The sequence below is a fragment of the Macrotis lagotis genome, chromosome 3 (assembly GCF_037893015.1).
Source record: "Macrotis lagotis isolate mMagLag1 chromosome 3, bilby.v1.9.chrom.fasta, whole genome shotgun sequence".
Classification (NCBI taxonomy): domain Eukaryota; kingdom Metazoa; phylum Chordata; class Mammalia; order Peramelemorphia; family Peramelidae; genus Macrotis; species Macrotis lagotis.
The window spans coordinates 199,195,950-199,209,835 of NC_133660.1; the positions used below are offsets into that span (position 1 = coordinate 199,195,950).

At 32.9% G+C, this 13,886-nt stretch overlaps 2 protein-coding genes across 7 annotated transcripts in view; one reads left to right on the forward strand and one right to left on the reverse strand.

Annotated features, from left to right (window-relative positions):
* Positions 1 to 13,886, forward strand: part of KCNIP4 (potassium voltage-gated channel interacting protein 4) — a 246,263-nt gene that overhangs the window by 228,086 nt on the left and 4,291 nt on the right. For all 4 annotated transcript variants that reach the window (XM_074229712.1, XM_074229714.1, XM_074229715.1 and 1 more), the window contains exons 5-7: positions 6,778 to 6,885; positions 13,069 to 13,173; positions 13,401 to 13,463. In XM_074229712.1, coding sequence (XP_074085813.1) covers positions 6,778 to 6,885; positions 13,069 to 13,173; positions 13,401 to 13,463 — 276 coding nt within the window. The remainder of the gene's footprint in view (positions 1 to 6,777; positions 6,886 to 13,068; positions 13,174 to 13,400; positions 13,464 to 13,886) is intronic.
* The window catches only part of PACRGL (parkin coregulated like), an 84,679-nt gene that overhangs the window by 36,774 nt on the left and 34,019 nt on the right, over positions 1 to 13,886 (reverse strand). The gene's annotated exons all lie outside the window — the stretch shown is intronic.

A 13,886-nucleotide genomic window follows, 5' to 3' on the forward strand; every position in this document is an offset into this window, starting at 1 on the left:
TGGGAAGCAAATGAACCAGTCCCTTCACAGATAAAACTAAGAAGGTACAAATGCAAGTACTCTTGAAAGCAAATTGAGTTTTTGGCAAGTGCTTGCAACTTCCTGCTTGACAGATTTCAATTACTATGCAGAAAACCTAGGAGCAAAAATGAGTTAGGCTACATTGAGTTCCCATTTTACATCAGCACAAAAGAAGGTAGAAATTCATTTTTAAGTAACTGTTTATTGAAATAGAGATTGTATCATGCAGAGAAGAATGCATAACCTCAGATGTTATTAAAATAGGGGTAAAACTGATTAGTGCTAGAGGTCCATATCTGTCTTCTAATGTAACTGGCTAGCTTCAGAGCATACAGATGAAGAAGGCGCTTGATGAGGAAGAAGTGGTGTTTTAACCAATAGAACTTAGGTTCCCATCCTTGAAATCTTGGGTTCCAATAGGTGAGCTTTTATTGAATCTTGCCCAGAATCAGGGAAACAACATTTCTTAGTCATCTCCAAATCATTTACTTTTCTTATCAGAATGAGAACTACATAAGAGCAAGGAATACATTGCATTTGCAATCTCAGTAGTCAACCTAGTCATTGGTACATAATTAATGCTTAATGAACATTTTTCTATCCCATCATGCTGGTATATCTGACAGTATCCCTTTAGATGTTTCTACAAATTGCACAGTCAACCATCTTTTTCACAATGAAGTAATACAGTCATGTTTTACTAAGCTACCGAGTTTTCCCCTCTGTCAGTGTCCAAGGGCTCTGAAACAGCCATATTTCAAAGAATTTCTGCCTTATACCTGATCTTAATATCATGAATGATTCATTTCTATTGACGATAGGTTTGGCAGAGATTTCTAATCTGACTCCACCATAATCAATGACTGATCTTAGTGCAACTAGCAACTACATTAGTAAGAATTTAGGAATGGCTCTATTGATGTTTCTATAATGCAAACTCTATCTGCATCTAGCCAAGTCTAGTTTAACCTGTACTCTGTATGGGTTCCTAATAAAGAGTCCCCAGAAATTAGGAGTCATTGCCTCCAAGAAAACCATAGAATGGGAATAAATTCCTCTCCCATCCCTATTGGAATGGACAACAAATATGCTTGGGAAAGGATAATTTGGAAAATGGAATTGAAAAGAGTCTTGAAAGGAGCAACTTTGACATTAGCGAACTGAATTGATGTAGTGATATTATGCAAAAATAAACTTCCTACTATGTAAAAGTACTACATGATGCTCTAAGAATATAAAAATAAAAATCTTTGCATTCAAAGAATTTATAACATAAACTGTAAGAATATAGCATGCTCATAAAGCAAAATATATGAAGGGATTGTTCAAAATTGTATGCATCAAGAAAGACTTTAAATAACATTTGACATTTGAATTGGCCCTTGAAGGATGGACAGAGGTGAAGAAAGATTAGGTTTTTAGGTCTAAGGGACAGTCTATACTACATAGAGAAAAGAAACAAAATTCTGATTTGGAAAAATATTTGGAAGATTAAAGTAACAGAAATGTAGAATGTCAGAAGCAATAATAGGTGATAAATTTGGAAAGACAAGTGAAAGTCAGATTATGGTGATCTTTAATTGCCAGACTGAAGAGTTTTTTGGTGTAAAGGAAATGGATTTTTATATAAATATTTTATTTGTTTTTCCAACTCCATACAATGGTAGTTTTAACCAATCATTTTTTGCAAAGTTTTGTGTTTTACAATTTTTCTCCCTCCTTCCCTTGACACAATAGATTTTCAGCAGAAAATTTTGAAGTAAAGTTATATCATAGCCTTAGGATGATTTTTATTTTCCTTTTTAGCAATAATGGGTTGAATGGATTAGAAAAGGAATATAAGTAAGAAGGAATATAAGGAATTTAAGTAGGAAGAAATAAAAGGAAAAGGAATATTAGTAGGAAGACTAATAAGAGGGATATTACAATAGTTTTGATGCAAGGTGATATGGACTTGAACCAAGGTTAGAAGGTTAAGGCGAGAAGAAAAATTCAAAGGTCACTCTCAAGTTATATTGTCATGGGAGGGGGGAAGAGAGTGGTCTAGAGAAATGTCAAATAGAATTAGGGTTGAGAAAGGGACATTCTATTTAGAATTTAGGAGATTACTAATAACCATTAAGAGAGAATTACCACTTGTAGGGGAGGGTAAACATCATATTATAAAAGGTTGAAAGATGAAGTGTGGTATTGTTTAGTTGTTTTTCAGTCATGTCTGATTCTTCATGATCTCATTCAAGGTTTTCTTGGCAAAGATACTAGAATATTTGGCCATTTCCTATTCTAGCTCATTTTACAAATGAGAAAACTGAGGCAGGGTTATGAGACTTCCCCAAGGTCACATAGTAAGTTTCTGAGGCCAAATTTTGTACTCAGGAAGATGTCTTCCTGACTTTAGTCCTAGTATTCTAGCTACTAGATCACCTAGCTACCCCTATAAATAGGTCACTAGATATTTTACTATTCAAATAGCAGTATTCATTGACAATTTTTCATTCTCTGTTGTTGAAAGAGAAAAAATGTCTTTATGTCTGCATAGGTCAGGGGGGGGTCTAACCTTAATTTTAGAGCTATATTGTCTGCAAGGCTATCTATTATCACTTACATATCCTTTTAGAAATATATATCATTTGAAGACATAACACTACTGATTTTGGGGGTTTGGGGATTTTTTTTGTTCAGACTTGAAATTTCATCAGTATAGGGAACTTGCATTGTAGAAAACGTCATTATCTATAACTTCTAGAGAGTTTCTCTGAACATTTGAAAGGTTAAGTGAATTGTCCAAAATCACAAGGTTCTAATGTCAGGACCTGAATCCAGGGCTTTCTAACTCCATTATATTATGCTGCTTCTCATAGATTTTCAATATAAAATATATATCCACTTTAGAAGACTGTGTATAGAGCTATATATGTGGCTCATGTGTTTCATTGATAAATATGATCTAGCATCTGGCCCACCTTTTCAGAGAGCTAAGGCCCTAAGTACACTGCCTGGTAAATTCAAAGGGGGTTTGTGGAAAAAAACAGGCAAAGTCTGAGACAATCAAAGTGGCAGAATTTCTTCCCTGTTCTCCAAGAGGAATACTAACCTAAAATTATATCTATCTACTTCCCTTTATATATCTCTGATCTGGGGAATATGATAAATTCAGAAATTAAATTTATTGTCCTGATTTCCCTGAAAGGTAAACTTATATCACCAAGTACTAGCTATATAAAAGAACATCACAAATAGAAAACAGTGAATAAATCCTATCGAAGAAAAATGGCAATTGCAAACTGGAAAAATTAAACAGGGCATAGAATATAGCAAAACATATATAAGAGTAAATGAACTCTGCAACTGGAAATGAGATAAAATCTGATTTCAGTCAAAGAGAGGAAACAATCCCATCCAGAGTAGATCCATTCTGCTCTAAGATCACAAGCAAAGTCCAAAGAATGATGGAATTGACTTTTCCTTGCATGTCATGTATTACAAAGCCTTTCTTTTTCCACCACAACTTTGGAGTTCCTTTCTCCATGTGACTCTCCCAAAGAGTGCCTGGATTCAATTTATTAAGTCCCTTAGGGAAAGCATATGTCTTACTCAAGTCATTCTAGTAAATTAAGAGTCATCCCCTGAATATGCAACATAGTACACAACTGTTACTCCCTCCCCTAATTGAATGTGAGACAGATTATACAGGTAGTTGTAATTATCCTTTTAAATTATAACCATCCTGGCTTGATGTTTAATTTTTTGTTTTATTTTTCCATATATATATATATATATATATATATATACATATATGTATATATATATATATATGTTTGTGTGTGTGTGTGTGTGTGTGTGTGTGTGTGTGTGTGTGTGTGTGTGTATTCCTTTCAACTCTGACTTTGCATGGCAGGATGAGAATTTGAATCCATGCAATACGAATTGTAGTAATTATTGCAGTGTTGAATGGTTTTTCATTATTTTTTACATTTTAAGTAATTAACAATAGGTTTTAGATTATTTAGATCTCTGCTTCTCAATATTTTTTGCTCTGTTCTAATGACCAACATGTTGATGAGCTCCTTTAGATAAGTAACTGGTCACTCCATTTTTATATTCTTCTTGAAAGAAGGAATTTGAATCAATGAGAGAACTATGTTTTTTGAGATGGTAATTTTTACCCACATCAATCCATGTCTTATGTCACTATGACTGCCATTACTAAGAAGAGAGCACATTGAGAAATCCATGTTTGCTTACTACTCACAAAAGAAAAAAGTATGTTAAAAATGAAAAATTATTTTTACCCATAAGTGTAAAGTGAAGAATATTGTTTTTGATTCCATTTGAAATAATTTAACATCTATTTATAGTCTTTCTATTGTTTTATGTGATTTGAAGTTATCCTTTTGAACTCAATCAGGATTATTCTTCATTAAATGCCTACTTTGTACCAGGAATAATACTCTAATTGCACTGGGGATAAAAATACAATGAATGAATGAAGCAATCTCAACTCACAAGGAGTTTACATTCTAATGAAAGAAAGTGAATAAATGGAATCAAATGAACTATCTATGCTGAAAATGTGAAATGAAGAATTATGTAAAGTTACAGATTTTAAAACTAGAGTCTTAATGTAATACAATGCTTAAACAATTCCAATCAGCATGAGATTTATAGACATCTCATTACCATTTTCACCACAATTGTCATCATTTTGGCTTATTGTTCTATATTTCAAGAGATCCTTCAATGTTGGTACTTACACCTCCCAAAAGTTCAAATCATCATCGAAATTCATCTTCTTGTCCTATGTACTTATGGACCATGTCCTCCTGAATGCACTCTATTTTAAGACTTTGGGCTTATATGGGAAAGGACCCTGTCGATATAAATAAAAGATGGTATGGGCATATACATATAATTCTCTGTTACATCAATTATGCTGCTCATTTACACTTAATTACCTATTGAAGGTCAGAGGGATCAGAAGATGCTAAATGTACTGAAGAGGGGCCCCTTTCAAGGGAGGGGTGTTTTAGCCTTGAAAATAGATAATTAAATTAAATATGTGTTAACCCCAGAGTTTATCCTAATAATGTTCAGAGTTAGTCCTTAAGAAAGAATGAAACTGAATTAGGTTACTATAAACATTTTTATGAATATTTCTCTAAGTTTGCAGATTATGCAGGCCTGCATGGGAGGGGGTCCTGAGAGAGCCAGATACCCAAAATGGAGGCCAGCACTAAAGTTTTTATAATTTTGACTATCAGAAGGCTGGATTCAAAACATCACCTTTGGCTTGTCCAATCAAAGAAGGGAACCTAAGAAGAGGCAGGGAAAATTCTTTTGAGAGTCCCATTTTATCAACTGTCTATTAGGTATTTCTAACTGAATGCCTTAAAAACATCTCAAATTCTATATATCTAAAGTTGAAATCTGTATCTTCTCTTCTCCAAATGACCTCTCTTACAAATTTCATTATTTTTCTTGAAGGCACTCCCATTCCTCTGGTCTTTCAAGCATGTGACCTCAATGACAACCATGACTTCTCACCATAAATCTAGCCAATTTCCAAATACTGCTATTTCTCTCCTCTACTATGTCTTTTTTCTTCTTGAACTCATCTTTCTACTCACACAGCCTCTACTATAGTTTCTCCCTAGAATATTGCAACAGCCTTCTTTCTGCTTCTCCCCCAATGCAGTCATTCTTTCATGCAAAAGTCAAAGTGATATTTCCTAAGCACCTTCACTCAATGGTCAACAATAGGTCACAGCCAAACTGCCATTTGGTCATTATTTGTGCCAGGTGACTCAGAGTGAATGTAAATAGCAATTGATTCTGTTTTGGCCAGAAATCCTGAGGGTCTTCCCCTGCTAGATTATAATTTTTTGACTAAGTAAAAGAGGTCATTCTTAGCCTCATTTCTTACTCAGCCTCAATCAAGAACCTTGCCTCAGTCAAACTTAGACCTGGGAAAAATCTTAGTTTAAAAAGATCAAGATCTCCGACTGCATCTAGTCATTATCACTATATGGTCACTGTATGCAGATGACTCTAGAAGAGAAAATGAGACTGGTGACTTTACACAGAGCTCCTTCACTTAAATCCAAAAACTTGCATCATGACATTGAGAACAAAGGACATACAACAACCCCAAGCACAGATCTGACCATGCCATTTCCTCTTTTAATCAATCCAAGTGACACCTGATTATCTCTAAGATGAAATATAAAAACTCTTTTGTTTAGCTGCTAAAGCCCTTCACTATTTTATCCCAGTCTATGGTTCTAGTTTCACAGTTTACTGCTCTCCCTCCCATACCCTATGATACAAACTTAACTCTGTTCCTTCCAAATGACTACATCTCTAGACATTTGCCCTTGCCATATCCCATGATTGCATCCCCTCCTCATCTCTACTTCATAGACTTCTTCTTTTCTAACCATTAACTCAAGAACCACTTTCTAATGAAAACTTCTCCTGATTCACCTAACAGTCATCCCCTCCCTCCTTAATTCTCTTTCATTTATCTAATTTGTACTTATTGTCCATATATTTTATGTATGTGAACTTGCTGTTTTTCTTTTAGAATGTAAACTTTTTGAGAGTAGGAATTGATTCATTTTTTTTAGTTGTGTCTCTAGGACCTAGCACAGTGTTTGGTTCATGGTTATTAAGCAATTTGGATAAAATACTTGTTGACTAATTGATTTCTCTAGATTATATTGTACCCTATTAAGTTATAATTTTCTCTGTCTTTAGGACTTTGTGATGGGTCTTTCCATTTTGCTTCGAGGGACAGTGCAAGAAAAACTCAACTGGGCATTTAATTTGTATGACATAAATAAAGATGGATATATAACTAAAGAGGTAATAATTATCTTCTAGGCATAGCTGGTTTCATATTTTCAACTTAGAGTCAATTTCATTTTAAACACTGAAGAGATTTAAATTAAATTATACAATTACAGTACTCGAATTAATACCTGTTCTAACAATCAAAAATATTACATTGAATTAGTTTTTCTTAGGGAAAATATTCTGCAAAGAATTTGGCTTGTGAGCTGATGATATTTTTAGGGATCAACAAAAAAATTTAGTTCATTTATTAAAAAAGGGAATTTTAACCATATTACTGCTTTTAATTATAAAATGTTCTATACATGTATAATATATGGATTACCTTATTTCATTTTTAAAAATTTTATTTTTAATACTGATACATTTTGGTTTAATGTAATTATTTCCCAATAAAATTTCTCCCTAGAGAACATGGCTGAACCACTTGTGTTATGTGATAAAATACTACTATGCTTTTAGAAATGATGAGCTTGATGATCTTAGAAAAAACATAAAATTACTTGCATGAAATAATGAAGAGCAAAATGAGCAGAATCCAGAGAACATCATATATAGTGATAGTAATATTGTTTTAAGAATGACATTGAGCTAATAAGCCATTTTGACTATCATAAATATCCATATTAACTATTAACTCTAAAGGACCAATGAAGAGAGATGCTATCTGCATTCAGAGAAAGAAGTTTGTACAGAATAATTTCACACACACACACACACACACACACACACACACACACACACACATATATATGTATATAAACACATACACAAATTTTTATAACTAAAGGTAGGGGAGAATCTGAGGGGGAGGTCGAGGGAAAGTAAAAAAAAGAAATTTACATGTTAACTTTAATATATATTTAAAAGAAGCGGCAAGCTGTACATAATAGATTTGCAGTTTTATTGTGTAATTATATTTTTCCTACTATTTTTTGGAAATACTTGGTTTATTCCATAATTTAAAAATAAAATAAATGTGAAAAAATAGTTAAGCAAAATCATCTAATTGTAATTATCAGAACATGTTATTTTCTGATGTCATATTTTACTATTTTCTGAAAAAACATGAAGTGTATTTTAACTTCAGTCAATAGAATTAATATTATCCACTATATTTAATCTGAGTCTTGTTTTCTTTTAGAGGTATCTTCTTTTACATTTTTGGTCATTGGGAATACTGTTTATATGGTTTTGTGTCTTTCACTCTGCACCAATACATGCCAGTTTTCCAATTTTTCTACAAATTCTTCAAATCTTTTGTTCCTTATTGTAGTTTATAGTCATACTTCCTGGTTTTATTCATCTTAGTTATTGAGCACACAATTCATTTCCAGTTTGTTCTTTTATAGATAATGCTACTGTTTATCTTATCCCTTCTCTTATAACTCCTCTCTCCTCTTTTTTTATCCCCTTCCCCTCTAATTTCTCTGTTGGATAAGATAGATTTCTATACCCAACTGATTGTGTGTGTGTGTGTGTGTGTGTGTGTGTGTGTGTGTGTGTGTCCAATGAGAGTGAGATTCAAGCTTTGTCTGTTACCTTCTCTGCTGAAAAAATTCTTCCTTTCTGCATCTCTTTCATATGAGAATTTTTTTTCCATTTTGCTTCACCTTCCCAGAGTATCACTTTTATTTTTGAGATCATCCCAATATAATTAATTCACACCCATGTCTTCTATCTAGGTAGACTTGCTCTAACTGCTCTAAAAATGGTGGATCTTAGGAGTATTATCTTCCCATATAAGAATGTAAACAATTTAACTTTAATAAGTTCCTTATGATTATTCTTTCATTTTATCCTTCTCTCAAGTCTTGTGTTTAAATGTCAGATTTCTATTCAGCTCTGATCTTTCAATAAGAAATATTTGAAAGACCTCTGTTTCCTCCAAATTGCAAAGGATTATTGTCAGCTTTTCCTGGGTAGATTATTCTTGATTGTCTTCTGGAATATCATCTTGAAAAACTTCCACTCTTATAATATGGAAACAACTAAATCTTGTATGATCCTGACTGTGGATCCATGATATTTAAATTGTTTCTTTGTCTGCTTGTAATATTTCTTCTTTGTCTTGGAAGCTCTGGAATTTGTTTATGATATTTCTGGGAGTTTTCATTTTGGGACTTCTTTCAGGAGTTATGATTGATGGATCCTTTCAATTTCTATTTACCTTCTGGATCTAAGACAGTAAGGTAGTTTTTCTTTGTAATTTCTTGAAATAAAATGTCAAGGATACTTTTTTTTTTTTTTACATCATGGTGGTCAGGGTAGTCCAACAATTCTTAAATTCTCTCTCCTTAATCTATTTTCCAGGACAGTTTTTTAAAATAAATTATTTTACTTCTTAATGTCACATGGAGTAATTAGCTTCTACTTCTGTAGTTTTTTTTTCTTCAATGAGCTTCTTTAAGCTCCTTTTTCATTTATGCTAGTCTACTTTTTAAGGAGTTATTTTCTTCCATATCTTTTGTGCCTCTTTTACTAAACTGTTAATTCTCTTTTCATCATTCATTGCATCACTCACATTCTTTTTTTCCAATTTTTTCTCTACTCTTACCTTACCTAGGAATTCTTGTTTGTTTTCATCCAATTACTATTTTTCTTTGAGTTTTTACTTGTACATGTTTTCAAGTTATTATCTTCTTCTGAGTTGGTCTTGATCTTTCCTGACACCAAAGTAGCTGTTTTGGGACAAGGGGTTTTTTTTGTTTGTTTGTTTGGTTGCTTGGTTGCTTGGTTGGTTTATAGAATATCATTCTACAAAGATTTTTCCCAGCTAATTTCTTGACTTTGAACTTCATGCTAAAGATGGACTCTACAAGATGGTAGACAGGCACTGTACTAAGCTTCAGTCTTTTTTGTGCTGCTATTTTTTGGAGCTAATTATGCAAGTTTTGGGTGCTTTGAAGGTGGTGTTTTCCTAGAAAGGTATTTTCTCTTCTGTATATACTTTGGTCTTTACCCAGGAAGGTATCCTTCTCCCCTGTAGAATTGGAATTGAGAACAGAACACTTGCTTTCTTTTGATCAACCTCTCCACTCTGTAACTGTTACCCAGAACTGCTACAGACAGTAGAATTGCCAGTCAGTACTTGATACACTATTCCCAGCAAAGGGTCCCCCTCTAATTCCTCTCTGACCAGTTGTCTGATCCCTTTACAATCCATGGGCTGAAAGCTCCCAAAGCTGCTGCTGCTGCTGCGGCTGCTTCTGTTGTAACCATTTCCAAGGCTCATCACTAATACCACAGGCTTTGTACTTCTGACAGGTCTCTACCTAGATGTCGTAGACCTCTCATCTCAATCTTCTAAGGTTCTTTGGGCTAGAAAAAAGTTTCACCCTGACTTTTTGTTGGTTCTAATGCTCCAAAATTTGATAAAAAGAAATACTACATTATCCTTAAAGGCTTCATAGATAAATGGTAGCTAATGGAAAAGCTAACCAATTTTTTTAAATAACAAAACAACAATTGCAGATTTTTAGCATGCCTGTTTTAATGTCAAATAAAAGTAAAAGGTCAAAAAAAAAAGAAGAGGACACTATAGTTCTAAAGAAAATTTCAGAAAAACCAGAGCTGACATACTCATAGTGATTACTGAATGGAAATGGAATGGAATATGCATATATATTAACAGCATAAAAACATATCAACCAAAAAGAAAATAAAAACTTGTTGAAGAACTTATAGAAAACTGCAAAAGGGCAGTAATATTAACATTTTTACATGCCATATTATTTATACACATAATAATTAGCCAGGAAAATATGAATAAAAAGAATCAGACACAAATTAAATAATAATGCCTAAGTAATGATAAGTCAAAGAACAAATCACAGAATTAATAATTAGATACATTAAAGAGAATAAAAACAACAAATCATATGCCAAAATTTATAGAACACAGCTAAATCAGTCCTTAAATAAAATTTTTATCTATGCATATTTTTATTAACAAAATTATCTTTAAGAATTTACTTGGTATCTTCTATGTGCCAGACACTTCAATAAACGCTAAGTGTACAAAGACAAAAGTAAAAAACAAGGAGCTTAGATTTTGTCAGGAATATCATTAATATATATGTATAACATATATGCATATATATGCAATTAAAGATAGAGATAATGTTTTGGGGTAAGCATTGCCAATTGGATGATAAGAATTAAGAAAGGTCTGATTAGAAGATAGAGTTTGAGCAAAAATTTGAAGAAAATCAGGGTCTCTAAACATTGGAAGTACTGATGAAGCATAGGGAAAACAGAGATAAGAGATGGAATATTGGGGACACCAAGTAGGCTGCTTTGATGATTCAAAAGCATGATTGGGGGGGGGGCAGCTAGGTGGCGTAGTGGATAAAGAATTGACCTTGGGGCAGCTAGGTGGTGTATTGGATAAAGCACCGGCCTTGGAGTCAGAAGTACCTGGGTTCAAATCCAGTCTCAGACACTTAATAATTACCTAGCTGTGTGGCCTTGGGCAAGCCACTTAACTCCATTTGCCTTGCAAAAAAAAAAAGCATGATTAGAAAAGCAGAAATGTCAGCTATTCCCACACACTCCCACTACAGCCACAGAAACTATCCCAAACTCGGAATATGCAGATTTTCCCCTGATTTTTGACTTCTTGCTTTAAGCTCAGAAACTGAGTCAACACAGCCATTGCTTCTGGAGAGTTTATGCCAAATTACTACCCCAGTGAATTCCCCAGACCAAATTTTCCTTTTCTTCTATGTGTATCTCTCCTTATTAAAATGAAAGTTCATAGATCCTTTTGTACTTATGTGCTTATAATTTATAGAACCAGGTACTTTAAAATGCTTAGTAAATTTCATTTATTTGAACTATTATTAATGGAAAAACTAGGAAAAAGGAAGATTTTAAATGTAAAACTATTTTGATTGTATACAATTAAGCAAAATCATTTTAGCTAGAATTAGGAGAAAAAGATATAGGTGGGGAAGATATTTACATTTAACATATGGATAAATTCTGATATCAAAGATATATAAGCAATTAAGACAAATCTATAAGAGTAATATTGTCCACTGCACAGTAAAAGAACATGAACTCAATTTTCAAAAGGAGGAAAAATAGTCAGCTACCATCTGAAAGGAAGTTAATTCAGCAAGTATTTATTATCTACTTTATGCTAAGCTCTATGCTAGATATCCTAGATATAAAAAAAACAAAATGAAATAGTCCCTGTTCTAAAAGATCTTAGGTTTTTCCTGAGAGGAAACAATGGTTGCAAAGATTAATCGATATTAAAGATAAAGTAAATACATAATAATTTAGAGGAGGAGAAAGAACAATAATTGTTAGGAGAAAGCTATTCTATGCTTAGGAAAAAATATGAATTCTAAAAGGGTGAAAATTCAGAATAAAAGAACACAAACTCATCAACCTGGAAAAGATGGAAAAAGAAAAAAAGTGAGTAGGGGTGGAATTAAATTTAGGATGTATTAGGGGGTGGCAGACAGCAATGAACTGTTTTGAAAGTTGTAAACTAGTTCACCTCTACTGGAAAATAATTTGGAATCATACAAAAAAGAATTAGTGAATCACTTATTTGTTTGACCTAGAAAGACATTTATTGAGATTTATACTCCAAGGAGATTGACTACCAATAAAAAAGTCAATATGCCCAAAATGTTTACAGTGGCATTATTTGTGGCAGTGGAAAGCTGGAAACAAAATATGTATGTATGAACAATTTTAGGATGAGTGAATAAATTGTGATGTGTGTATATGATGTTAGTAAGGCATTAACATTCTGAAATAAATTATAAATATGTATGAAGTGCAAGAGTGAAGAAACAGAATCTAAAAAAATGATAAACACAATGACTATGAATGTTAATAAAAATAAAACTAAATGGTACAAAAAAGATGAAATGGTATCAAAATATAGGCAATTCAAGTTAATATATTTCTATTAAACAGTCAAATGAGAAAGTGGCATATATATTGTCATAATAACTTGAATTTTTCTTAAATGTTTTTGAGGAATATCCTTTGTGGGGGACAGGTATTTGTTGGGTGTTTTCTTCGAATATGTTTATGGTGCTAAACAGAATGAAGTATTGAGATATGAAAAGCATGATATGAAATGATAAATGAAAAATATGGAATAAGAAATGTTATACTTCTCCCATTCACATACAGTGATATCTTATTTAAGTTCCTTTTTCTTTTCAGGAAATGCTTGACATAATGAAAGCGATATATGATATGATGGGCAAATGCACATATCCTGTTCTTAAAGAGGATGCCCCCAGACAACATGTGGAAACATTTTTCCAGGTAAAAACAAAAGGAAAACAGTGAGGATATAGTAATAGGAGCTCCTCAACTGAATGCTTCCCTATAATTTTTATAGTTTAAAAATATGTATTACAACTAAAATTGGTAAAGATAGAATAGCAGTGAATTTTCTTTCATTGGACATTTTCAAAAAAATGTGCTATTATTGTAACACTACAATTTGTAACACTGCCATTGTAACACTACTGTATCTTATTTATGAACAGAAAATGGACAAAAATAAAGATGGGGTAGTTACCATAGATGAATTCATTGAAAGCTGCCAAAAAGTAAGTATCATTGTAAGTAAAGAATGTTAAGATGACACATCCTCTCCATTAGTTCATTAACAGGGCACAGTGCAGTCAGTTAACTCCCTTGAAATTTTAGTTCTTTATACTCTAGGCCTGGCTTCAAGGGTTGATATGCAGGCTATCACAAGGATAATAACAAAAAAATAAGAAGAGAAGCTAAGTAATGTAAGACCTTGGCCTAAAGTCAGGAAGATGAATCTTCCTGAGTTCAAATGTGTTCTCAGATACTGGGCAAGTCACTTAATCTAGTTTCCCTCAGTTCCCTTATTTATCAAATGAGCTGAAGAAGGAAATGTCAAACCACTCCAGTATCTTTGCCAAGAAGGGGTCATGAAGAGTCAAATACAACTACACAACACAAGAACAATATTTATAGTGGATAAAGTTCAATCTTAAGGT